This window comes from Corvus hawaiiensis, chromosome 1 (genome assembly GCF_020740725.1).
Source record: "Corvus hawaiiensis isolate bCorHaw1 chromosome 1, bCorHaw1.pri.cur, whole genome shotgun sequence".
Taxonomy (NCBI): Eukaryota; Metazoa; Chordata; class Aves; order Passeriformes; family Corvidae; genus Corvus; species Corvus hawaiiensis.
This window is the reverse complement of record NC_063213.1, coordinates 92,626,098-92,650,526: the sequence shown is the minus strand read 5'-3', so window position 1 is coordinate 92,650,526 and position 24,429 is coordinate 92,626,098. Positions and strand designations below refer to the sequence as shown.

Here is a 24,429-nt window from a genome sequence, read left to right as displayed (position 1 = left end):
TCCATAATTCCTTGATGCTCAGGCTTGTATCCTCTGCATAATGCTGTGGATGCAGGAAGTGAGTCAAAAAATGAGAGGGTTATCAAAAACAACCCCCTCTCCCAGTCATTCCTATACAATTTGTGAGGAAATGTGGATGTTTCATCCCTGGAAGTGTCCAAGGCCAGGTTGGACAGGGCTTGGAGCACCCTGGGATAGTGGAAGGTGTCCCTGCATGGATGAGGTGGTCTGTAAGGTCCTTTTCAACCCAAACCATTCTGTGATTCTTTGGAAAATAGCCATAAAAGCATTTCCTGTGCAAACACCTCTGAACAGGGGTGACAAAATCAGCAAGTCTCTGTCTCATCTGATTAGCCCTGCCAAGAGCAGGAAAGAAGAGCTTTTCAGAGGGGCAGGGAGATGGAACTTTGCTGCTCCTTGAATATTTGGGCAACAAGGTTGAGCTGAGGCTGCAGCTGAGCAGTTCATGGGGAGTCAGCAGGGTCCTAGGACAGCACTGGGTGCTGGGGAGCTCTGAAAGGGCTGAAACAGTTACATCGCCCTTCTTCACCCCATTTTCCATGGTATCTGATGCTCCCATCTCACCCCCTTCATGAAGCCACAGACGTCTGTGACACTCAGCCACACACCTTCCTCTGCTTCCCTTCCCAAACCACAGCCCTGCTCAACCTCCTGTGCCACCAGGGCTGGGGGGCATAGCCCAGCTTAGGACAGGGCACGGGAGGAGAGCAGGGCTTCCTCTTCTCGCTGTAGTAGGACTGGTGTGAGATGGCAACTGCTCCTGTCATCCCTACTGACCTCAATCCCTCTCCTGAAACCACCAGTCCCTGACAGCCCATCTCTGCCAGCCAGGCAGGGACAGAGCTGAGGGATGTCTGCCCTGGGGAGAAGGGAAACAAAAAGGACAAGCCCAGGTACAGACTGGAGAACAGCACTGGTCCCAGTAGCAGAGAGCAGGCCTTTACCCTCCCCATCCTGAGGCACCTGAGGATCCTGCTGGGATTCTTTGTCTCTAGGAAGTGCTGGGTTTCTCAGCCTCACACACACCTCTGTGCTGTTTGCAAAGCACCTCCAAAGGCATTTGGAGGAGGGTGGGACGTGCATCAGGGCACCTCCAGCTCGGCACAGAGCCCTTCATTCATTGCCTGGGGGGGCTGGTTTCATGTACCTGTCCAGACCCTTCTACACGTGTGGCTCCACGGTCCTGGGAGTGTTCTCAGAGGGCAGGCATTGCACCTTTGTCCCCATGGCCACTCCTGGGTTCTGGAAATTTGCTTCTGAGCTCCTCTGTGAAAGTTTGTGTGATTGCACTTGGGAGGGTCAGGCTGGGTGTTAAACCCCCTTTCCCTGGAGGGATGTGCATCTGTAGGATGAGTGCCTGGAGAGGTGTGGGGACAGGCATCCTTGGGGCTCTGGCCAAAGACACAGCCGTCCTTGTCTAGATCTGACAGCAGCCTGTCTTGGGACAGAAGGTTGGTCTGGACACCTCCAAAGGGTCCTTCCCCCCAGCATTTCTGGGAGATGTCACCTGTGCAGTGCATGTTTGGTTACACGTGTCTGTGGGAGCTGCTCCGTGCTCCGGGACATCCATGAACAGCAGAGCAGTGAGCCCGAGCAGAAGGAGGGATGTGCTGGGGCTGCTGGGTGCCCCAGCAGGTGCCTCTTCACCTCTTCTCTGATTCTTCCGTGCCCAAACAACTGCTCGAAGGCAGTGCTGAGGCTTGGAAACGATATGTTCCCCTGCTGCACCCACAGCTATCGTTCCACGGGGCACTGCCGGGCATCCCGGAGCCTGGCGCTGAGCCCCGCTGTGTCCCGCCGCGGTCTGGGAGCGCAGAGCCCCGGGGGTCGCCTTGGGATCCCGCGGGGAAGGAGGCAGCGGGCGGGGATGGAGGGATCCCACGGGGATGGAGGGATCCCACGGGGACAGAGAGGCCCAGCGGGGATGAAGGGATCCCGCCGGGACTGAAGATCTCCGAGGAGATGGAGGGACCCGGCGGGGCGCGACTCGGCGCGGTGTCCCCGAGGGCTGGGGGGGCGGCGGGTCCCCAGGGAGCCCCGGGGGTGTCCGGCGGCGGTGGGACGGGACGGGACGGGACGGGACGGGACGGGACGGGACGGGACGGGGCCGCCCCGCCTCCCGCTTAAAGAGCCGCGGCGCCGGGCGGCCCGCAGCGAGCTGGGACCGGCACCGCCCGCACCATGCGCTCCGCCGCCAAACTCAGCCGCATCCTCCTCCTCCTCCTCCTCCTGCCGCCGCCGCCCGCCGCCGCCTACTTCGGGTCAGCACCGCCCGCGGGGTCCGGCCCCGGCGCTGCCTCCGCGCCGGGACCCGGGGGGAGCTCGAGGGTCCGTGGGGCAGCTCGGGGTGTCCGTGGGGCAGTTCGGAGTGTCCGTGGGGCAGCACCGGGACCAGGGGACGAGCGCGAGTGTCCGCAGGCAGCTCGGAGCGTCCTTGGGACAGCGCCGGCACCGTGCGAGCGCCGTTCCTCGCGGATGCTCTGCGGAGGGGCCGCGGGGGCTCCGCGGGGCTGCTCGGTCCCCGGGCACGTCCCCGTGGCTGCGAGGGGGTCCCCGCCGAGCCGCGCACCTGCAGCGCCCCGCGCATCCCCCGCACTGCCCCGGGCAGCGCTGGCGCCGAGGGGACCGTGCCGGCGGGGCGATGCGGGGCAGGGGGTGAGGGAAGGGGACGCCCTGTGCTGGGGTCGCAGGAGCCCCCGCGGGATAGAGGGGACCAGGGGACGATCAACCGTGCAAGAGCGGGATGTGGAAATGGGTGGGAGATTCTGTTGGCTGGGAGCAAGAGGGAGGAAAACTGGATTTATACCCCTGAAGTGTGCTCCGGGTCTCTCGGGGTGCGAATTAGCTCCGGCAGCGGCTGGCATTGATCCCTCCCTGCAGGCTGCTTCCCTGGGGGGACAAGGTGGGAGGACGGGGCTGACACAGGGAGCCAGGGCTCAGCAGGCAAGGATGGGGACATGAAGGTGCTGCGGGGCTCCATGGCTTAAAGCCAGCCCAGGAACAGAGGGTGTGCTCGGGCACAGAGAGGCAGAGCTGCTGCTCCAGCCCGGGGGGCAGGATCAGGATCACTTGGGCACAGCTGTCCCTGGGTGTGTGTCTTCCCCTCGCGTTTTAGTTTGCTTGGGATAAAGGCAAAGATGGGTTTGGAACAGGTTGGGTCAACGCAGAATTTCCCATGCGGTGTTCTGGGGGTTTCTGTCTGGTTTTCTGTGTGAGCTGCTCCTCAGGAAGGATTTTCAGACCCTTATGGTAACCAGAGCTGTTGGTGCCCATATCAGTGAGGGTAGAACAGACACAAGCATTCGTAAATCAGTGGTTGTAGCACTCAGGACTGGTCTGGGCTGCCTTACCCACGTGGAGGGTCTTGTCCCCTCTCCACTGATCCTTCCACCACATGCCAGATGCTTCTTCCTATATTTGCTGGGAAGTGTCTGCTGGCTTGCCACTTCTCACCTAGGACATGACTGGTATTTCATTTCTGCTGCGAAGCTTCCTTCAATCATCTGGATTTTAAATTCAGCCTAATTCAGTATCATTCAGCCTAATCCACACCTAAGCCCGTGCTGGGCGGGGGCTCCCCTTTCTCAGTCACTCAGAGCCTGTGTCAGCAGTCACTCCATGAAGGGGCTGGGCTGCACGGACAGTTTGGCTTTCCAGCCACAGGGATGTGCACGTGGCTGTGCCAGGGGAAGTGAATGAATTTGTGCTGCCCTTCCAGATAACAACACAGAGCTGTCACTGACCATTGCTCAAGCTGGACTCTGTTAAAGCGACCTGGGTGATCCTTTGCTCCGTGTCAATGATCTAAGTGGTACGAGCAGCTTTCTGGGCACATGAAATCTGTGTGTGCTGCCTCTGGACCTTGCCCAGCTCAGGATCTCAGGCTGTAGGTTCAGTTTTCAGTGTGGTTTTTTTCCTCGAGGGGTCTGACACAGGTGTGTCCTGCGTATTCTGAATTCTGAACCTCTTCATCTGAAAGTCAAAAGAAGAAACCCAAGCCTAAGAACTCAGGGAGTTTGGTGGTGATGAGCAGTGTGATACATGGGTGCTTTCAGATACAAAATTGAGTTGATAGACTTGGGAGGAACTTGAATATTTTAGAAGTGAATGTGGTCTGATGTGGCTTGGTTTGGGAGAAAAGCAACCTCACACCTAAATTATTACTGAACTGGAAGGGACTGGGGACCCTGGATCAGTGGTCTAAGTTTAGCCAAATAGGAGAGGCTTAGGCACGAGAGCCAAATCTTGGCTTTCCAAACACTTAATGGAGAAAACCTGCAAAGATGCAAGAAAAAGTGAAGGAGGCTTTTGGGTGGCAACCTGAGCCCTTTCTGCTGTGGAAGTGGCAGAGGTGAATTATTGCTGGTTCAAAGGGTGAAGGAAATGCCAAGTTTGATTCCATCAGGACAAAGGTAAAGCATGAAGTGTATGGGATAGTCCAGCAAAAATGGTCCAAGGGCCTGGCAAAGACGCAGCTCACCTTTAAATACAGAAAACAAAGTTTTGCCAGAGTGAAGACAGCATTACAATGGACAAATTCAGAGAAACCTAGAATGGGCTGGGTTGGAAGGGACCTTTAAAGATCACCCAGTCCCACCCCCTGCAATGGGCAGGGACATCTTCCACTCGACCAGGTTGCTCCAAGCCCTGTCCAGCAGAGCTCTGACCCCATTCCCAGTACCTGGAGCTGTTGGCTCACTGGTGTCTGTGCACTGGCTGTGCTTGAGCAGATCCTGAACTCCTGGTGCTGGGTCCACAGGGGGTAAATTAAAACTTGCTTTTAGGAGAGGCAGCGAAAACAAGCTCTGTGTGAAACGTGGCCCGGCTGTTGTTGGGACTGTGTTGGGCTTGCCTGGCTCTCTGGATGCAGGAATCCAGGAGTGTCCAGTCCTCACCTCCTGACTCCCTTTGTGCTGGTTTTGCTTCCACCTTTGCTTCAATCCTCCCCCACCCTGCAGCCTCCTGTAAAGCTTCCCCTCCTTTTCGTGCTTTTCCTCTCAGGATGTTCTGCTCCTCAGGTGGTGGGAATGTCTCCAGACCTCATTAAAAGCTCTAAGCCTCCTGTTGTCTTCTTGTTCGTGTTTCACAAGGTGAAAAGTCATTTAGGATGTGCTGGAGGGCAAAGAGCTTCTCCCGGGGCAGAATCCAGAACAGACCCACCCCAGGTAGGAGGTCGGTGGGAAGGTGGAAGCACCAAACCTGATCAAAGCCTTCTCCTGGCTTTGTGGAACACGCTGGGACATGTCTCATCCATGGGCCAGGCTGGCCCCTGCTCCATGACTGGGGCTGGTCCCTGCTCCTCATAACTCATCCTGAAATGCCTCTGGTGGCTGCCGAGGTGCCTGGGATCCCACAGGATGTTGCTGGCTGGGCTCACAGCTGCTCTTGATTCAGCCCTACCTGTGCCCTCTGTCTTTAGTGCTGGTTCTGCTCCATCAAAGCCAGAGCCACGATTGTTCATTTTCTCATGGAAGGATTTTTTTGGGGCTGTTAGAGAGTAAAAACAGCATGTGACTTGCAGGGCTATTGAACCTGGGCCTTGCACAGGTTTGGAAACAGAATAATGTGTTAAATGATACCTTAAAGTAAATATGATCATCGTTAAAAAGCTGTCCTCACATCCCCTGTATCCTTCTGGAGAAGTCCAGCAAGCCCAGTTACCCACATTCCATTGCTTTCTTTGGCACTGTTTTATTGCAGCATTTCCCTGATACATCTAATGGACCAAATGCACCTCAAATAGCAACTCTGCTGTCCAGTTCTGAGTGCACCTGGAAAGGTTTCTGAGGATATTTCTCTTCCTGTTGAGCCGATAATTAAATGCTGATATTATTTACAGGCTGCATTGTTGTTCCTCAAAGGACAAATCCTCTTTCAGGAGGGTTTGTTACAGCATCATTTTTGTCATTTTTGGTCACACAGAATACTGGGGTATTAAAAAAGAGAGAGAAAGAGCAGAAATGGAGAGGGAAGGAAACTTTCAGCTGAGATTTGGGAAGACTGAGGATGGAGTCTGTGGTGAAACAGCAGAGGGGCTGTGGGGCTGCAGACGCATTGCAGAGGGAAAAGCTTTTCATGGATGCTTTTTGATTCTCTTCAGCTCCCAGAATCTCTTCAGTCACTATCTCAGTGTATCACAGGTTCTAAAAACCCATCCCACTGGGTGTTGAGTGTTTCATGCCAGGAAGGTTCTGGGGAATGTGGCCAGTCCAGAGTTAGACTGAAAATCTGCTCTCCCCTGTAACAACTGCCCCGTTGCTGCCCTGGGCTGGGGACTTGTCAGCCCTGGAACTGCCCTGGAGTCGGGATCCACATGGAGATATTTCATGTGGTTGAGCTGGGAGGTGGAAGGAGCCAAACCAAGGATGTCCAGACTGTGGGAGCCCAGAGCAGGTGAGGATGGAGAACCCTGTGCAGAAGCCTGACCTGGTTACTGCCTCTCCTCCCAAACTGGCAGCTCTTGTGATGAAGGAATTTTATATCCTGTTCTCTGTGGAGCTTCGTGAGAATTCTTTTTAAAAAATGAGTCTGGATCTGGACACATCATCTGTTACTGCTCCCAGGCAGGGCTGGCAGCAAACAGCAAACAATCCATCTCAAAGGATTCTGACTCACAATGTCATGTGAACTCACCTGAGGTTTTAATTCAAGCTTTTTCTCTTTGTGAGGAGCAGAAACTTGATAGAAAACCTGGAGGATAGCAGGTAGAGAGACACCTGCCCAAGGGGCTGAAATGACAACTCTGACGGAGGAAAGTAAAAAGCTTTGATATCAACTGCTAAATCTCAATATTGATTCTTGAGATTTATAGTTCAGATGTTCTGGGGATTTCTGGCACCTCCTTTGCAGGCAGTGGGGGTACAAAGCAGAGGAACCATCCTGATAAGTCACAACAGCACAGCACTCACAGGCCATCCTTTCATCCAGGGACAAATGGGGAGGATTAAACTGTGCTGTTTGTGAAAGGATGAAAACTCTGTTTCACAGAGCTGCCGGGGACAGAGGAGAGCTGGGGACCTTTGTGCCCTGCACAGGCCTTGGTTCCATCTGTCGTGTCCCACATTCTCTCAGCCTTTCCTGAAGGCTTCTTGCAGCTCTCCGTGGGGTGTAGATATTCCTGTGGAACATGAAAGGCGCCTGAAATCAGATATGGAGTCCTGTTGTGGGCTGCTTTGATTTTTCTCCTTAGTTGGGAGAGGTAGGAAAGGCATATTTTTACTGGTTTTTAAGACCTTTCAGATCCAGAGGACATTGGGCATTGCACAGGAACAGGCTCTCATTAAAAGTCTCTTAAGCAGCTGGAATGTGGCTGGAAGGAGATTAAAGGAAATAGATGAATTTAGCAAAGTGCTTAGACAGAAAAGGAGAGAGAAATAAAGTTGGAGATCCTTATTGTTCTTTCAGATTGCGAGCAGGTGTGCATTAATTCAAAGAGTTCACTTTCTTTGCTGTATGATCTGTAGATAATAAACTCTAAATCATCTAAAACGATGCAGTTTGCCTGACTGCAGATATCTGCATATTTATATTTAATCTTGTACAAATGTTTGCGTACTCTGATCTTGATCAGATCCTGTGTTGGCTCTGCCCTGATAAAACACAGTTGTGGTGGGAGCCTGCAGAGCCTCCACTCACACGGGCAATCGCTGTGGCTGTCCTGGCTCAGAGAGTGGCTCCTGCTCCCAGCTGTGCCACTGTCACTTGCATGGCCTTGGGCACCTCCTTGAATTCCTTTCTGCTTGTCTAAATTGAAAGTTGTGTCAGAGAGGAGTTTTGGGAGCTGTGTCTGTGCTCTGACTGTGTGACTCCTGATCCTGGGAGCCTCAAACACAGTGGTGGAATTATTTACATAATTTATGTCATTTATATAATTATTTCCTGCTGACATTGCCCTGCCTCAGGTGACAAGTGTGAGAGTTTGCACGAGGGAGACTATCACAGACAGCTGTGTTCTGGGTACCTTTAGTCACTCGGATTAACCTTGGATTAATTGGCTGCTTACTTCATTAACTTTGTTCTCTCCAACTGGTTATTTCTGCCCTCCATTTCTAGAGAAAAAGCAAGATACTCCATATGTTGCAACTTCAGAAATTCAACAACAACAACAGCAATAATAATAAAAATAATAATAAATATTTAGTAAGTTTGCCTGTGCAACCAACTATCTGTGCAGGGTGCTGCATTACCTCTTTCAGAATTTAAAGTGTTGCTGGATCCAGTTTTAGGAAGTGTTTTTCCTGTGAAGCTTTTGCTTTGAATGGTGAAAATGATGAATTAGACTCGGTATCTCTGTGTGTGGTCCCAGGCTGTATTTACACTATTGAGATTGCTCTGGAAGTGGAATCAAATTCTTCAGGGGTTTTTTTGGTGCCTTTCTTCCACAAATATCAACACCCAACATCCTTCAGAGCCTGGAGAATGGCAAAGCCACCTTCTCCCAATTCCCACTGGCCACTGCTGGGCCAAAGGACATCCTTGAGATAATCCCTGTCCAGGACTGTAGAACTCAGGGTTTATGTGGCTTCACCACCTTCACCAGCCCTGGATAATAACAAACGCCAAGGCAAAAGCATAAACAGGAGTAGGGTGGCAGACCGAGATGCTCCGTCAGAATCTTTTCCAGCTTCTGGCAGTCTGCACATCCAGAATTTCCTTTGGCAAAGTATCTTTGTGTTTAATGGTCCCCTTATGACTTGTCTTCCATGGTTTGTATGAATATATGGATATTTTAGCATTCCTGGTGCTCTGCATTGAGAAGGGCTGCAAGTTTAACTACAGCCTCATTTATTTTAAGTCTATCAATTAATAAATTATTGTCATTTCCCCTGGTTCTTTTATAATAGAGGTTGGAATAATCTTTACTCACTTGGAGGCCAGTCCCGCTTCCACAGCCCTGTGTTCTCCTGGTATCCCTTCTTCTCCTGGTGGGAACTGTGGAAGGTATCCAGCCTGTGTTCTTACACAAGCAATTTTGGAAATCTGTCACCTGTACCTGTCCAAGCAGACAGTAACATCTGGCTTGTCCTTGGTCTGCCTGTTCAGTGACTCCTTCAGGTTTAAGAGGCCTGACCACCTTCCACAGAAGTTGTGTTGACTCTTCTCCACAGTTCTGTATTTAACCTTTGCCCACCAATTCCACTCTGGTTTTAGAGTTCCTCTGAGCTTGCCCAGGACAGCTCTTCCCTGGGTCGTGTCATTCATCACATCTCCTGTAAATCTTGAAGATCCCTTTGCCACCTTTTCTCCCTTTCACACAGGTTTCAGCAACACCTTTGCACCACGTTCTCCTTCCTGAGTCAGCACCTGGATGTGAATCAGACACCCCTGGGCTACAAAAGAGCTTCACAGTCTTGGCTTTACAGCTGCCATTTGAAATTCATCAACCCCCCCAACAAATCTGGGGGAGCTCAACAGCCTTTAGTGAAACTGTGTCTGCTCAAGGGCTGAATTTCTGACTTCAGTGTTCACCCTACGGCTCCTGCTTTGCTGTTTGCCACTGGACTAAAGCACTGCCTGCTCTCTCTGTCCCCCAGGAGAAGGGATTCATGGATTTTTGGCCAATATCCTGTGCCCTTGGGATATGGAATTGTAACGGCAAGAACAAACAGAGAGCAGTTATCTTGCAGTTCTCTGTTTTTTCCCAGTTGAGGTCATACCCTGGGACTCCTCTGGAGTCAGAGCCAGCGAGCCTCTGCACTGAGCTCCTGCTGCTTCTGAACCCCTGTGAAAGGGAAGGGCTCAGAGCTGATCACACCTTTCCTAGGAAGGAGATGATTGGTCTAAATAGTGAGTGAAGCCACTGCTGCTGTCTCAAATATCTGACAAGGGATGAATGATGGTTTAGCTGGGATGGAGGGCACTAAAATGAGGATGGAGCCTGGAAGGAAGGGATTTTGGGGAGGTAGGATGCCTGGCATGGGTGGCAGGTCTGTCGGCATGTGGACAGTCAGTAGTTTGGTACATGAGTTTGGGAATGTTGCAGCTGTGCTTTCAGTGAGTGATTTGTGTTATTACATCAGGCTCTTAAACTCTTCAGTGCCAGCTCCCACTTCCTTATTTCCTCTCTCTGAGCCAGGAGCTTGGGAAACTTTGGTGCCTGGGAGCACAGACACTGCATGGCAAAGGGAGAGGAATCACATTTCCTGGGATGTCAGTGCTGGAATCCCACTGCCAGGCAAAGTCCAGGTTCTGGGTGAGGGTTGTTATTCTGACATAACAGCAACATTGACCACTGACATAACCAGCACTGTCCCACTGAGCTGGGTGCAGTCTGAACTTCCCTAAGCCAGACTTTTGCTGACCTCTGAGCCACGAATGAGTGTTGTCATGTTCTCTCCATGGAGCCAAGAGAAATTCCCACGGTGCTGCTGATGACAACAGACGTGGGTTTCTCCTCCTCCCCATGGCATCAGTCTGGGACTTTGCCCTGGTGGGTGATGGGAATAGGATACCAGATCTAACCAATCTGTATTGATTAATCTTCCGAGCTGCTAAAATGCCCCGACCTGCAGCTTCCTAAATATCCTTCCCTTCTTCACCTTTTCCATGACTCTGATCTCAGAATCATCACAGAATCCCAAACTGCTGTGGGTTGGAATGGACCTTTAAAGACCACCCTGTGCCATGGGCAGGGACACCTCAGGGTGGCTCAGAGCTCCTGTCCAACGTGACCTTGAATGATCCCAGGGATCTCTTCCATAACTCACCGCTTCTCCTGCTTCTCTCCTTCCAGCTTGACCGGGAAAGAAGCTCTGACCCACTTCCCCTCGCTGGGCGCCCCGGGGGGCTCTGCTCCGGGGAAGGGGCACGTGAAGCAGTGCGAGCTGCTCCAGCTGTCCCGCAAGCAGAAGCGGCTGTGCCGGAGGGAGCCGGGGCTGGCGGAGACGCTGCGGGACGCGATCCGCCTCGGGATCCTGGAGTGCCAGTTCCAGTTCCGCAGCGAGCGCTGGAACTGCAGCCTGGAGGGCCGGCCCAGCCTGCTCAAGAGAGGTACAAGGTAGTTGGTTTGAGGGGAAACTCTCGCTGCAGCCCCCGGGATGTCCCAAATTAAACCTCACGTGGAGCAAAGAGAGGCGGCGAACGGGGAGTGCCGAGATCTCTGTTTCACCCAGCAGTGGGAGCTGGGCAGTTTGGGCTCCTTTACCACAAAATAAGCTTTGTCCACATCTTCCCAGCACGGTTTGTCACGGATTGGAAAGCGGGAGGAGGGTTTGGAAGGTGGGAGGAGGTTCACATCCTTGGCTGGTGGCTTCTTCTCTGAGAGCAGAGTTCCTTACCCTGAGCACCCTCCTCAGCTGGGGTGATGCTGTGGGAAAGCAGGGTCAGTGCTTGATGTCAGGGGGCAGCCTAAGAAAGGAATCCTTTTAGTTCCTTGGGTATTCGTGTGTGTAAACCTCTGTAATTCTCAAATCCAAAATTTAAACCTATTTACTGTTTGAAAAAGCTATTTATCTGCATGCAGACATCTCAGTGCACGTTGACGAATCTCTCCTCTTTTACATAAATTTGGAGACATTTGGGCAGAGTGGACAGAAGACCCACTGGTTTCTTGTTTCCCAAAATGCTTTAGATGAAAGAATTGTCCCATAAGGTCTGGCTTTGAGGTAGAAGGGAACATAATAAATCCTTCCAATGCTTGAGAAAAATACAATGAAGATGGACACCGAAATTATTTCTTAATAAAAGTTCCCAGAGAGTGCATATAGGGTTTGCCAAACCTGTCCTGCTCCAACCAAAACCTGACTGTTACAGAGTTTCAGCCCTTCAATAACTTCTATTAGCACTTGCTAAACTTCAGACTTCAGATTTGAGTTTCAGTCCTTTGATAATACTTAGCAACTTAATGTTTTTTAAAAAAAGGGCCTGAAGAAGCCAATATTAATTTTGATGAAAATCAATGCTAATTTTAACTAACATTGGGATCGAAACTTTTTAATATTTCCTTTAAAAATTATCAATTTTTATTACATTAAGTATCAGCTTAATATTTTATTAAGTCAGCACATACAAGATCAGATTTTCTTCATTGCAAGGCTCAACTGTGAGTTTTTTAGCAGGCGGTGGAAGGAGCTGTTCACGATCATTTTGAGTGTCTTTCTGACATCTGCACCTTCATCAACCTCAAAGAACTTAAAAATGACAATTGAATAATCCTCATCTTCAAATAGCTGGAAAACATTTAATTATCTGGCAGTGGCATGCCTTAGCATTTCCATGGGCTCCTGACTGACAAAATAAAATATCACCTGTAATTTCAAACCTGTTTTGGCAGATGGGGATAAGTGTTTGAAAACTTTTATTACAGAATCTTAAGGATCAAGTGATGATTTAATACAGCCAGGTATGCTGTGTGCAGCCCCTGTGTGACAGGACACTTGGCTGGGAGCAATTATCAGTTCTCATTTTCCTTTAGCTTGCAAAGGGGTTTGTTTCTTTCATAAAGAACACAAACGCTTTCAGCTGCCACTTTTGATCTGTTTGTGACATTTCTTGGAATTTTCTTGGAGATTGTTGGTCATGCAACTCTCCCCTGTCACCCAGGTAGCGACGAAGCGTTTTCGAAACGTTTAAATCATTTGCTATCTCCATGCTCTGAGAGAAACCATAAAGAAAAATACCCATTTTTAGCAGTCCTAAATGGTCTTAAGAGTGCAAGAGAGTGAAAAAGATCCTTCCCAGTGGGATGGGGCATTTTTGTAAGAGGTGAAAAGCCACACTCAATTTGCAATCACCACTGACAAACTGCTGTGACTGATCTGGATCATCAGTGCTTTTCCTGCTTCTAGAGATGCCAAACAAACAAACAAAAAATGAGCCAAGAGTTTTCTGGTTCTTGAAATGCCAGATTTATTTTACCAGTCTGCACCATTTGATGCTCTTGATACTTCTCTGGGTACAACTGGGAAACTCCTTTTGCATAATCTGCAACCTTTCTGTGGCCATTGTCACTTATGACAGCTACTACTCCTCAGTGATCCATGCAAAATCCTCCTGCATTCCTTCTCCACGCAAAGTCCTCCTGCATTCCTTCTCCACTTCTTTAAAGATCCATGGAAAGGGTTAGATTTTAAGTGATTTCAAGCCACCTTGTTACATGGGGGCACTTGGTGTCTTTATAAAAACATGCAAAGCAGTGATGGCCTTTTGGTGTCCTGGGTGTGCCATTAAGGGCTGCTGGAAGTCAGGTAAAGCAGGATTTCACCCAGCACTCAGTGATCTGGGGAAATAAATACCTTTAGTGAAGAGGTCAGAGCCAGCCACTCTCAAAATGCTTCTTGAGAAATGAGCTCTCTGCTCATTTCCTGCTCAATCCTTCCACCCCGTAATCCATTTCTTTGCCTCCTGCTGGTTGGACTCTGACCTTCCAGCAGTGGTTTCACTGATGTCACGAGGAATCCAGGAATGGTACAACAGAGGAGTGGTGACTCACAGACATGGAATTTCCATGATGGGAGATTTGGAGAAGTCAGTTGGACAAAGCCCTGGGCAGCTGGCATTGGAGCCAGCCCTGCTTTGAGCAGGAGTTTGTTCTAAAGACCTTGGGAGTCCTTCCACCCTAAATCTTTCTATACTTCTATAGCTTTTTTTGGTTGGTTGGTTTTGCTGTTGTTGTTTCCAGAGAGATGCCTCCTCCACCTGCTCTGAAATGCTCACACTCCTTCACTACAGCGTTGAAAAGCCTCTGACCCTGAGCACCTTTCCTTTGGCAGAGTCACCCCATAGCCAAACTCCTCCTGTTACAATTCTCCCTGTGGTCTGGAGCACACCACAGCACACAACAGTGCTGCCATCACAGCTAAAGTCCTCCTGTATTTATAGGCTGCTGAGCTAAGAAATGCTTCTGGAGAGCTCAGGGCAAGGCTTGGACACATGGAAGGTCCTACCAGCAGGAGCTGCTTTGCTGCAGCCTCCTGAAATTCATCTCTGCGCTGGATGTTTGCAGCCAAACTGCCCAGCAGAGACATCTGCACTCAGATGTTTCCCTTGCACTGAGTTTCAGATTCCATTTTGTTCCTCACAACACACTCAGTGGGGTCAGGGGAGTGACCCATCCCCAACCTGGGCCCTGAGAGCCGGGAATCGGCTCCAGGCCTCCCTGCCTGTGGTGATAGGAGCTCTGCTGTCACTGTGGGAGGAGAGATACCAGGGCACAGGGAGAAACCTCTGTTCAGATCCCAAATTGTGCTCCTTGGAGCTGATTGCTGCCATCTGTGGTGTGTCCTCCTGAAAATCCAGCTCCAGCAGCTGCTCTGCCCCACATTCCACAAGGGCTGAAGGACAGCTTTAACTTCCCTCACTTGTTTTGTGAATTAGCAATGAAATGGTGATTGAGTCCTCATGATGAAGTAGAGGGAATCATCTTAGACTTTTCAGACAAGCATTTGGCAGCCTGGCGATGTTGAAGCTTTGTTTGAAGGAGAAGGAGACGTTTCAAAGTCTGCTGGGTCTCTGCAGTTGCTGCTGTCTGCAGTGGCCTGACCACAGCAGCGGCCTCCGATTTCCAGTGGGCTGAAAACTGGCCAGGACTTACATGGGGAAACCAAAGCATCAGAAATAGCAGGAGCAATGTGGTGATCCACAGAGTCAGATTTAGCAGGGGCTGTGGAGCCGCCGGGGCCTGCTGGCTCCTCATGGCATGGGAAAGGGCCTCCGGAATGCCCTCCTCTCTTCTGGGATCAGTGTGTCAGAGGGGATGTTGGGAATCTGGTGAGCATCTGGAGATTGGCTGCTGGAATGATTTAGCAGATTTAGGATCTCAAGTATCAGTTACCCTCTCTTAGCTCCTTTGGAGTAGGTTAGACACTGTTTGAAAATGTGAGCATCGTGCTGCCACCACAGTCTGCACTGACCACGTCCCATACCAGCTTTTACAAAACTTTTGGTGGATTTGGTGATATTCTTCCATTATTTTTAGAGTACCCTGAGAAATTTTATTGAGGATCATCAACCAGAGAGATGAATTGCAAATTATTGCCCCAGTGGTTACAGCAACCAAAATGGTGAGGCAGGAAGCAGTCTGTTGGTTGACCTCCTTGATCCCCTCCATGTTTTCCTGACTCTCCCCTCATGTCCATGCTGCTGGTAGATCTTTACCTAAAATTCTGCAATTCCAAAGAGCTCCTGTGAAGTCTGTTGAAGTTGCTAATGAAGCCTCTCCATTATGCTCATGATTAGTCACATTTTTTGTTCTTCTTGCTGGCAGCCATCAGGAGAACTCTTTGTCCTGCTCTCTGGTCATGTTTATGGTGGACATCACTCAGATCTCAGCACTCAGTGTTGTGGTCTATTATTACAGCTGGATGGGAGTTCTCTGAAGGAACAGAATGATGGAGAGATTTGAGGTTGGACTTGGTGAATTCTAGAGGTGGCTTCCAACCTCTGCTCCAGGCAGGGCTTAGAGCAAATCTAGATCAAGTCTCTCTGGTTGTCTCTTCTGTTACTGGGGGAAACAGATTTTCCTTCTCATGTGGAAGGACATTTGGAATTTTCGCATGTGGAATATTTGTTTGCTTCATTGTGTTTTCTTCCATGCAATGTATAAGTGCTCTCTCTTCCATAAACCAAATTTTTTCTATTTTGGCCAGTCTTGCCCATTCCTGCCCTCAGAGCTATTGATCAGTCACCTGTCCCTCTCTTCCTTGCACTAATTCCTAAATTGTGGACTTGTTAAGCAATTTCCCATTAGTAGTTTGTGGTTTTTTTTCTGCAAATGAACTCTAGAGGAAATATTAAGATTTTCCCCAGGATTGAATAGGAGAGGAGGTAAATATAAATAAATTAAAAAAATATTTTGTGGTTTGGGTCAGGTTTGTGTCAATCAGAGTTTCTGAAACTTCTGTGAATCTTGTGGGTATCAACATTCCTATTCCTGTGTGATCTCATGTCTCCACACTGAATTTTCATTCAGTCACTGTACTTCGTTTCCTGGTTAAAGTGTCATAGTCACACCATGACCTCAGGGATTGTAGCCAAGCTGGGAATCCTGCTTTGGGGAGGAGAACAGCTTCAGAACACACCCCCACAGTCCCCGGGAGTAGACAATTTCCAGGGAATTCAGAAAACCCACAGACGTGTGTGAGCTTTCCTTCTTGCCAAGATGTCCTTCAACACGGAACCCTTCCCATTCCAACTACATGTGGTCTTTTCATAGAAAATACTAGTACAGCCCCAATTAAAAACATTTTTAAATAACACCTTGGATTTTAAGACACTTTTTTTGAGTCTCTACTACAGACTTCCTGATTTTATGCCACAACATGATTTCAATGATGGTCTCTAATTGCACCAATCAGCTCCGTGCCAGGCACAAACAGCTTGGTGGCAATCACTTTTTGCAGTTGGGTATTTTCCCAGGACTGTTTGTCTGTTGCCACCCCCCCTTGTCCATACTGAACCAGTCATGGGTGAGACTGGGGTGTCACTACACCGGTCACTTCAATCTGTGTTCCTCTGCGGGGGATGGTGCGGGAACACCAGAGGAATTTTGTCTCTTTGTACTTCTAATTATTGTGCTTGGGTTTGGTCCATGGGCAGGCAGGAGGGCCAGGGAGGTGCCTTTCCTGCTCCTCCCATCTCCCAATCCTTCTCCTGCGCAGGTTTTAAGGAAACAGCCTTCCTGTACGCCGTGTCCTCGGCCGCGCTGACGCACTCCCTGGCGCGGGCGTGCAGCGCGGGGCGCATGGAGCGCTGCACCTGCGACGACTCCCCGGGCCTGGAGAACCGCAAGGCCTGGCAGTGGGGCGTCTGCGGGGACAACCTCAAGTACAGCACCAAGTTCCTGAAAAAGTTCCTGGGGCAGAAGAGGATCGGCAAAGACCTGCGGGCCAAGGTGGACATCCACAACACCAACGTGGGCATCAAGGTAGGAGCTGCACTGGCAGGCTTGGGATGAACTTTGGACTCAGCGCAAGTCTTCCAACCCATCCTGGGTGTGAGAGGGGATTCGCTGCCCTGCTCACAAACCAGACCTGTTCACCTGTGTGTCCTCGGCCTTGTGGCGCTGAGAGTCTCTGGGAAGTCTCCTGAGCTCTGGTGTGAGGAGTTGTGTGTTGAGTGGCAGAGGAGCATCCTGTGTCCTCCAGTGGTCCCAGGGTGGGTGCCAGGGACACACGGCACAGTGACAGCTGTGAAACTCCACAGCTGAATGACTCCAGGGGTTACGCCAGGGCCACAGGGGGTTCTCAAAACAGCTGGAGCTTAGAGCTGGTGGCATGTGTGAAGCAGATTATGGACTGAAACTCTTGAGATCAGTTATGAGTCTGCTGGTGACCTGCTATGGAACGAGTCATGTCACAGCTTTGGGTCAGGGAGACCATCAGATTGAGCATTTTGACCTGTAGGTTACAGGCTACTGACTTACATTGTCTCCCATTTACTGAGTCCGATTACTGTTTAATTAGAGCACTGTCTTCCTTTGAATATACCAAAAGGAGTCCACCATGCTGGAGATACTCGGTTTTATGGCTGACTGCTCCTACTATGCCAAATAGAATTAATAAGAACTTATTTAAGAACTTACTTGGTGTTCAGCTGGTTATCCTCAGGCTATTCACTCCCTGGCTCACCAGTCAACTCTGTAGCCATTCCTCTGGTTTTTTAAAAATTATTAACACTTTTCCCTCCATGGAATAGAAATAATGCCAATAAAACTGAAGTGCTTGCAGCTGTCTGCGACCTGAGCTGTTGCCTCTACCAGATCTAGGTCCTGGCAGGTAAATAACCACCACTCCTCTTCCTCATCAGGCGGTGAAGAACGGCCTCAAAACCACGTGCAAGTGCCACGGCGTGTCCGGCTCCTGCGCCGTCCGGACGTGCTGGAAGCAGCTCTCGCCTTTCCACGAGATCGGGCGGCTCCTGAAGCTGCGCTACGACGACGCCGTCAAGGTCTTCAGCACCAGCAACGACGCCGTGGGACACTCGGAGCTGGCGGGGCCGCACAGGCACGGCCACTCCGCCAAGCACCCCGCCCTGCCCCGCCCCACGGACCTGGTGTACGTGGAGGACTCCCCCAGCTTCTGCCGGCCCAGCAAATACTCCCTGGGCACCGCGGGGAGGACCTGCTCCCGGGAGGGCAACTGCGACAGCATGTGCTGCGGGAGGGGCTACAACACCCAGAGCCGGCTGGTGACCTTCTCGTGCCACTGCCAGGTGCAGTGGTGCTGCTACGTGGAGTGCCAGCAGTGCATGCAGGAGGAGGTGGTCTACAGCTGCAAGCAGTAGGGACAGCGCCCGAGGGGCGAGGCAAGTGCAGGGAAGCAGCAGGGGGACAGGGACACGACTCTCTGCTGCGGGGAGAGGGCAAAGGCCAGCACCAAACGCGTGCTGTGCTCCTCTCGCCTCGCTGTTGAGATGCTCCAGCCTGGGGAGAGCCCCTGCGTGAGGGGGGAAAAGCAGAGGCTTTGTGGGGTATCGGGTCAGGAAGGAGGGACAGAGAGCAGGGGGAATGTGGGGACTGCAGAAACCCTGATGCAGCCACAAATATCCCTCAAGTTCAAACTTGTACTCATCTCTACAGCAATATCCTCCTCCTCCATCCCTCAGGTGCAGTCCTGGAAATGCATCAGGGTGGTGACATTGGGACTCTGAGGGCTTGTGCCCTGGCTCCTGGAGAGAAGAGAATTGAGGGACTGGGGAGGCCACAACCAGAGAGAGACTGGCTCCAGACGTAGCAGGGACAGCCGTGCTCCCGCACCAAGGCACAGAAGGACTCTGGCAGTGGGGGATTCCCAGCGCCATTCCCTGGGAGCTGTGAGCTCACAGACACACTGCCGAATAATCTCATTTTGACACAGAAATTGTGCCTCAGAAGTACCAGTTTACAAACAAAGGGAGCTCACGTCCATCACCTCCCAGGTCTGTAGTTCGGATGTTGGACTCCAGGTGCATTTTCACCACGTTTTAACCTTGCTGTTCCAGGTCACATGGAACAGCCTGTTTGAGCCACAGGAACTCAGCTGAGGGCTGTGAAGTCACCCCTCTGCAGCACGTGGCCTCACAGAGGGGTATTTATGGGTGGTGATCCAGGGTGATGGTGCCAGTTATGCATCTCTCTCCCTCCTTTCCCCCAGTCAATCAATCAATCAATCAATCAATCACCTTTTTGTCCTATGTGCAGCATACTCTACCTGGTGCCCTAGGTGTGTGACATCCCACATCCTGCCCTGTGCCAGTGACAGGTAAAGCTTCTGAAAGGGAATTAGGAACCACGGGAACTGGGCTGTCTGAAATATGTGCAGGTCATGAGTGACAATCCCTGCCCTGAGGAGCTGGGTATAAGCAGCCCCTGCAGGTGTGAGGGAAGGTCACCTGGGGAAAGAGCACAGGCCACTTTGGAGTCATGAGCCCCTGACTTTGAGCCTTGTTTTTCCAGTGGGCTTTTAGCTGAACACGCCAGACACAGCCTGTTTAGTTCCTCTGGCTGTGATTTAGAGAGCAGTTTTGGGAATGGCAGTGAGGCACCCCCTGACCTGGCCACCAGGTAAATGCAGGTGTGTGTGGCACAACCTCTGTGGGTGTTCAGCTCACAGTGTATATGTGACAGTGTATTTTCCTGCTCCAGGGGTTTTCTTGGTTAATCCTGCAGCAGCTCTGGATCGTCCCTGAGGTAAAAAATCTGCTGTATTTACTCAGTCTTGGCAATGGGCACAAACCAGCCAGAGTGGAGATGGGCTGGTGCTGCAAAGAATATGGGAATCCTTAAGCTCAATTCAAAATTCAGTGGCAAGGTACGGGGTGAAGATGCTGGTTTGGGTTGCTAGACAGGCTCATCCACAGGCAGAATTGTGCTGAATTCCAATGGGATGGAGTTCTCCTCAGAGGTGTGGGATGTGCCCTGTGTGCTCAGCTCTGCAGTGTGGATCTGCTGGAGCTGGGCAGCTCAGCCGCTCCTTTCCATCTGCTCCGAGCAATTCCCCCGCAGTGAGGAGTGTCAGCTCATGCTCTCTTTACCCTGACTTTGTTGCCCTTTTGGTTTTTACAACTATTTTTGACTCTTGCTCCCTCCAGGGCTGGCACAGAACAGTCTCAGAGCAGATCAAGCCATTAACTGGCTGTTTGGAGGCCGCTCAGAGCTTCCCTCTCACCAGCTACAGGTCTTTTAAAGGGCTTATTCCTTTTCATCCCTTTTCTGGCTCAAATTGACTTGAACTGAATTAAAGAGTTTATGACAGACATAATACTGCAAATAGGCTTAATTAGCCTTATTTTTTTTACCTCCTAAATACCCAAGAGGAGACCATTATTTTTATGTTGCTTCTAATCCTTTTGGAGTTGAAATCTTCCCACGAGTCTCAATTTTGAGCTCTCAATGAAAAAGCTTCCAAATAAGCTAAAATTGGCATCGTGGGTGAAGTGAGCAGGGAACTCACTCTGGCTGAACTATTGATCCCAAAACCTCTGCCCCACTGACCTCCAGCCTTGTCTAGCATCAGAGGGGAAGGGAATACCCCATCCCAGGAGGGTCCTTTGGGTCCCATCCAATTACATGGATCATTCCCATTTAAACATGGACTGGGGCTCTGTGGAAGGAGGTGGGAGCACAGCTGGATCCCATTCCTTGGGAAGCAAGTGGAGAAGACACCACTCTGTCCTCTTGCTTTTATCAAAGCTGCGCAGGAATTGCTGAATAAGAACTGGACAAAACTGTATTTCAGGGAAAATTAAGTTTCTTCAGGTACCAAAGGGAACTTCTAGAAATCCTTTGTCCTGTGTGGCTCAGAGCTGCTGGAGAAGATCTGAGGAAGGGATGGTTCATTCTCTGGTACCCTGGGGTGGGTTTGGGCTCAGTGGGATGTGGAGGTTTGGCATCGGGCTGGAGTGAATTTGGTTTGTTCACTGTTAAGCCAGGTCTGGACAAGGACATCTGATGTCCCCCAGCTTTGCTCTGGTTAACTCAGAGCCCTTTTCTGCCCCTCCTGACACCACTGCAAACCTTCCTGTCCAACCCCTGCCAGGCAGCACAGCCTCAGGCACTGGAAGCCAAATGATGAACACTGATGGGAAAGAAGTAATTTCAATGTCTGATTTGAGGAGTGGGGGGAAAGACTTGAGCGTAGTTTGAGTTTGAGGCAACACTGATGACAGTCCTTTTGGTGTCCTTCAGCACCAAGGTTTTTAGAGGTGGTGCTATGGATAAGGGAGGGACAAAGTTTGCTTGGGAGAGATACCTTGGTGGCTTTGGGGTTTTTTTTTCATTCAGTTGCCCAGGGGGGTTTTACTGGGTTGATATTCCAAAATGGGATTTAATTCAACTGACAGCAGTGGGAGCAGGGAGCAAAACCTGTGTTTGGCCCTTGATATTCTTAGGCTTGAATTGTATTTTCCTCTGAACCAAGACCAAGCATCATCTTGAGCAAAGCTCTTCTGCCACCTCCTGGAGATCTGGGCTGTGAGGACCTGGGAGTCCATTTGGACCTGGGAGAGCTTTTTAGTCATGCCACACATCTTACAATGTACTATAAATCCTGTGGGTTTGGTTAGATGTGTAAATTACTGGAATGACAGGCTGGAGATACAAGGAGATCACATTTAAGTCTTGACAAAAATCTTCTTGGCAGCAAAGTTGAAAGCTCATACCCTGCCTATTAAAAAAAAACATTTTCCAAGTGCAAATGTACCTCAGTGGCTACTGATGGTCAAAGTCTGAGCTGCACAGGCTTTGCTGGGAGTGGTTTGGTTTGGACTGAATCTTTTCCTCTGCACCTAAAATTCAAATAACCTGGGAATAGCCATAGCTCCAATACCCCTAACCAAGGTCCTCACTGCCCACAGAGGGGCTACAGTGCTCACACAGGTCAGTCCCTGGCCCAGGCCCTGTCCTGCTGTGGACTTCCTAGTCCAGCTTTTATTACCTTTCCTGGTGTGCTGTGGTGCTGGGCTTGGTAGTCATGGGTCCAGCATGCTTGTTGCAGGGGGGAAATAGAAATCCATCATCCATCCATCCATCCATCCATCCATCCATCCATCCATCCATCCATCCATCCATCCATCCATCCTTCCCTTTTGACAAGGGCATGGAGTGACAGGACAAGGAGGAATGGCTTCCCAGCACCAGAGAGCAAGGTTAGATGGAATACTGGGAAGGAATTCCCCCCTGTGAGGGTGGGGAGGCCATGGCACAGGGTGCCCAGAGCAGCTCTGGCTGCCCCATCCCTGGGAGTGTCCAAGTCCAGGCTGGACGGGGCTTGGAGCAGCCTGGGATAGTGGAAGGTGTCCCTGCCCATGGCAGGGGGTGGCACTGGATGGGCTTTATGGTCCCTTCCCAGCCAAACCATTCTGGGATTCTAGAAAAAGTTTTACTGAACCATTTCTGATGTTTATGGATCCCACCATCCCTAAGAGAGGAGCTGAACCTGCTTGGGAAGGAATCTCATCTCGGGAGGCTGCCCCATCTAATGGTTATACCCCAGCAATTCCTGGAGGCTGATCCAGGGATCCGTGCAGCTGCTGCTCTGCTGGAAGGGCAGGGCAGGGCGGGGGGGGCTTTGTTAGATCAACAAAAAGAGCCATGTAAACCAAAACCCACCAATGAGGGGGGTGACAAACCCCACTCTGCAAGAGTCACTCTACACCCCGTGTCAGACCTGGAGGCCAATTTGCAGCAATATAATAAAGATGTCACTTGGAAAAAAAGTCTGTGCTTTAAGGGAAACAAAACTTTTGTCTACCTCAAGATGTACAATTTGTGTGACAAGAAGTATGGATGTTATTTATATTTCTTGTATTTCCTCTAGAAAGAAAATGGTGCTACGGGGTTTAAGTTGCATTGCAGTCCTGCTTGTACCTTGTGTTAATTTTTAGATATTCCTTTTTATAATGTGCATATTTGTGTTGTCCAGTGTTGCACAAGTGTCTGCTTTGCTGTATTCTTGTCAGGCAATAAATACCAGCTGTTTTCTAAGAATGTTCATTTCTGCCTTTCAAGGAACACCCCTGGGACATACCTTTGAATAACCCCGTTCCTCCACAGTCACAGTGATGTCATTCCTGTAGTTCTCCTTTCCCCACACCCTGTGCAGGAGATAACTGGGAATGCCCATTCCTGCCCACCCAACCGTAAGGGCTGCCCAGGCAGGCTGAGCTCAGGTGTGTTTGCCCTGAGGAAATGTGACTCCAGTGAGCCAAACCTCATCCAGGACATGTCAGTGGCACCTTTCCTGGAGCAGCAAAACAAATGAGGCACCTTTGCCTGGTGACTCTGTGCCACATGTTTGGATGTGACAACTTGTGCAACTTGGGAACTGGGCTGATGGAACTGGGGCAGATTTGTTGAGCCTCAGAGACATGACTGCAAGGTGCCCTGTGCTCTGCAGGGTCTCCCTGGGAAGGTTGGCTCAGGGAAGCTGTGGAGCCCCAGCTCGGTCTTTGCAGGGAGGGATGATGGGCTGGCCTCGTGCTGCAGTGACCATGCCAGACCAGTGGCTCCTTGCCCTTCATCTTGGGCACACAGGAGCTGCTGGCTCCGGCCGCGGCTGAGAATGACTTTAACCAGGTGGTCCCAAATAGCTCCTCCAGACCTTGGTTTGGCACCAGGCCACCATGGCATGGTGACATCTCACACTGTGGTGCTCAACATCACCACAAGGCCAGAGGAAGGGCCTTGGCCACGGCTGTGGCCGATGCCCAGGCGCAGCTCAGCGTGGTTAAGGGCACATCCACAGCCAACGTGTGCCAGGTCCAGAGCTGCCAATCGCGGCCACACCAGAGCCACTTCACACTGTGGTTTTCCTTCTGGTTGGGATCCTGTTACTCCGTCTCTCTTTCCCCACCACCAGTTGGATCCTCTGCACAGAATTTCACTTCTGGCCTGTTAGAAGGGTGTTGCCAGCCCTAAATGTCAGCACGTGGCTGTCCAGCTCTTTGGCCTGTACTGTGTCAGAATTACCCCTCCAAGTGGTTGGGTTCTCCTGGCTAAAGCATCCCAGTGAACTGGGCATGATCAATATTTCAAAACACGCACAGGTCCTCTCTAACCCTCTTCCCACACCTGACTCTTGAGGCTCTACTCTACTTTTCCCTGTTGTTTTCTAAGGTCTGCCCAGCTTGTCCCCCAGAGTGGTGCAGTTCGTGAAACATCTGCTTCCCTGGTAAGCTAAAGCAGCAGTAGAACTCTCTGGACAGGCTAAGCTGGGTCAGTGGCATTTTCTTGGGGACTGGATGAGGCCAAGGGGAGCAGACCTTGCAGTGTGTGTCTGTCACAGGCACCAGGAATGTTGTCTGTCACAGGCACCAGCACAGCTCAGGCTTGGGTCAGCCTGGGGTCCCCAGGACTGTCCCTTCTCCCCCAAACCATCACAACTGAAATGGGGTCACCTCCATCCCTGGAGGTTCAGGGAAGCCACACAGGTCCTGGGTAACAGTCTCTTCAGCTGCTTCATGGATGAGCATTGGGCTTTTTTTGTATCCTCAGTT

The 24,429-nt window shown here is 50.8% G+C and overlaps 1 protein-coding gene across 1 annotated transcript; it reads left to right on the top strand.

Moving 5' to 3' along the window:
- The first annotated feature begins 2,196 nt into the window (after nucleotides 1-2,196).
- WNT9B (Wnt family member 9B) lies at nucleotides 2,197-22,163 on the top strand. Its single transcript, XM_048313651.1, has 4 exons — nucleotides 2,197-2,282; nucleotides 10,754-11,010; nucleotides 16,617-16,882; nucleotides 17,764-22,163. The coding sequence occupies exons 1-4, from the start codon at nucleotides 2,203-2,205 to the stop codon at nucleotides 18,238-18,240; spliced, it is 1,080 nt and encodes a 359-aa protein (XP_048169608.1). The 5' UTR covers nucleotides 2,197-2,202; the 3' UTR covers nucleotides 18,241-22,163.
- Nucleotides 22,164-24,429: the final 2,266 nt, after the last annotated feature.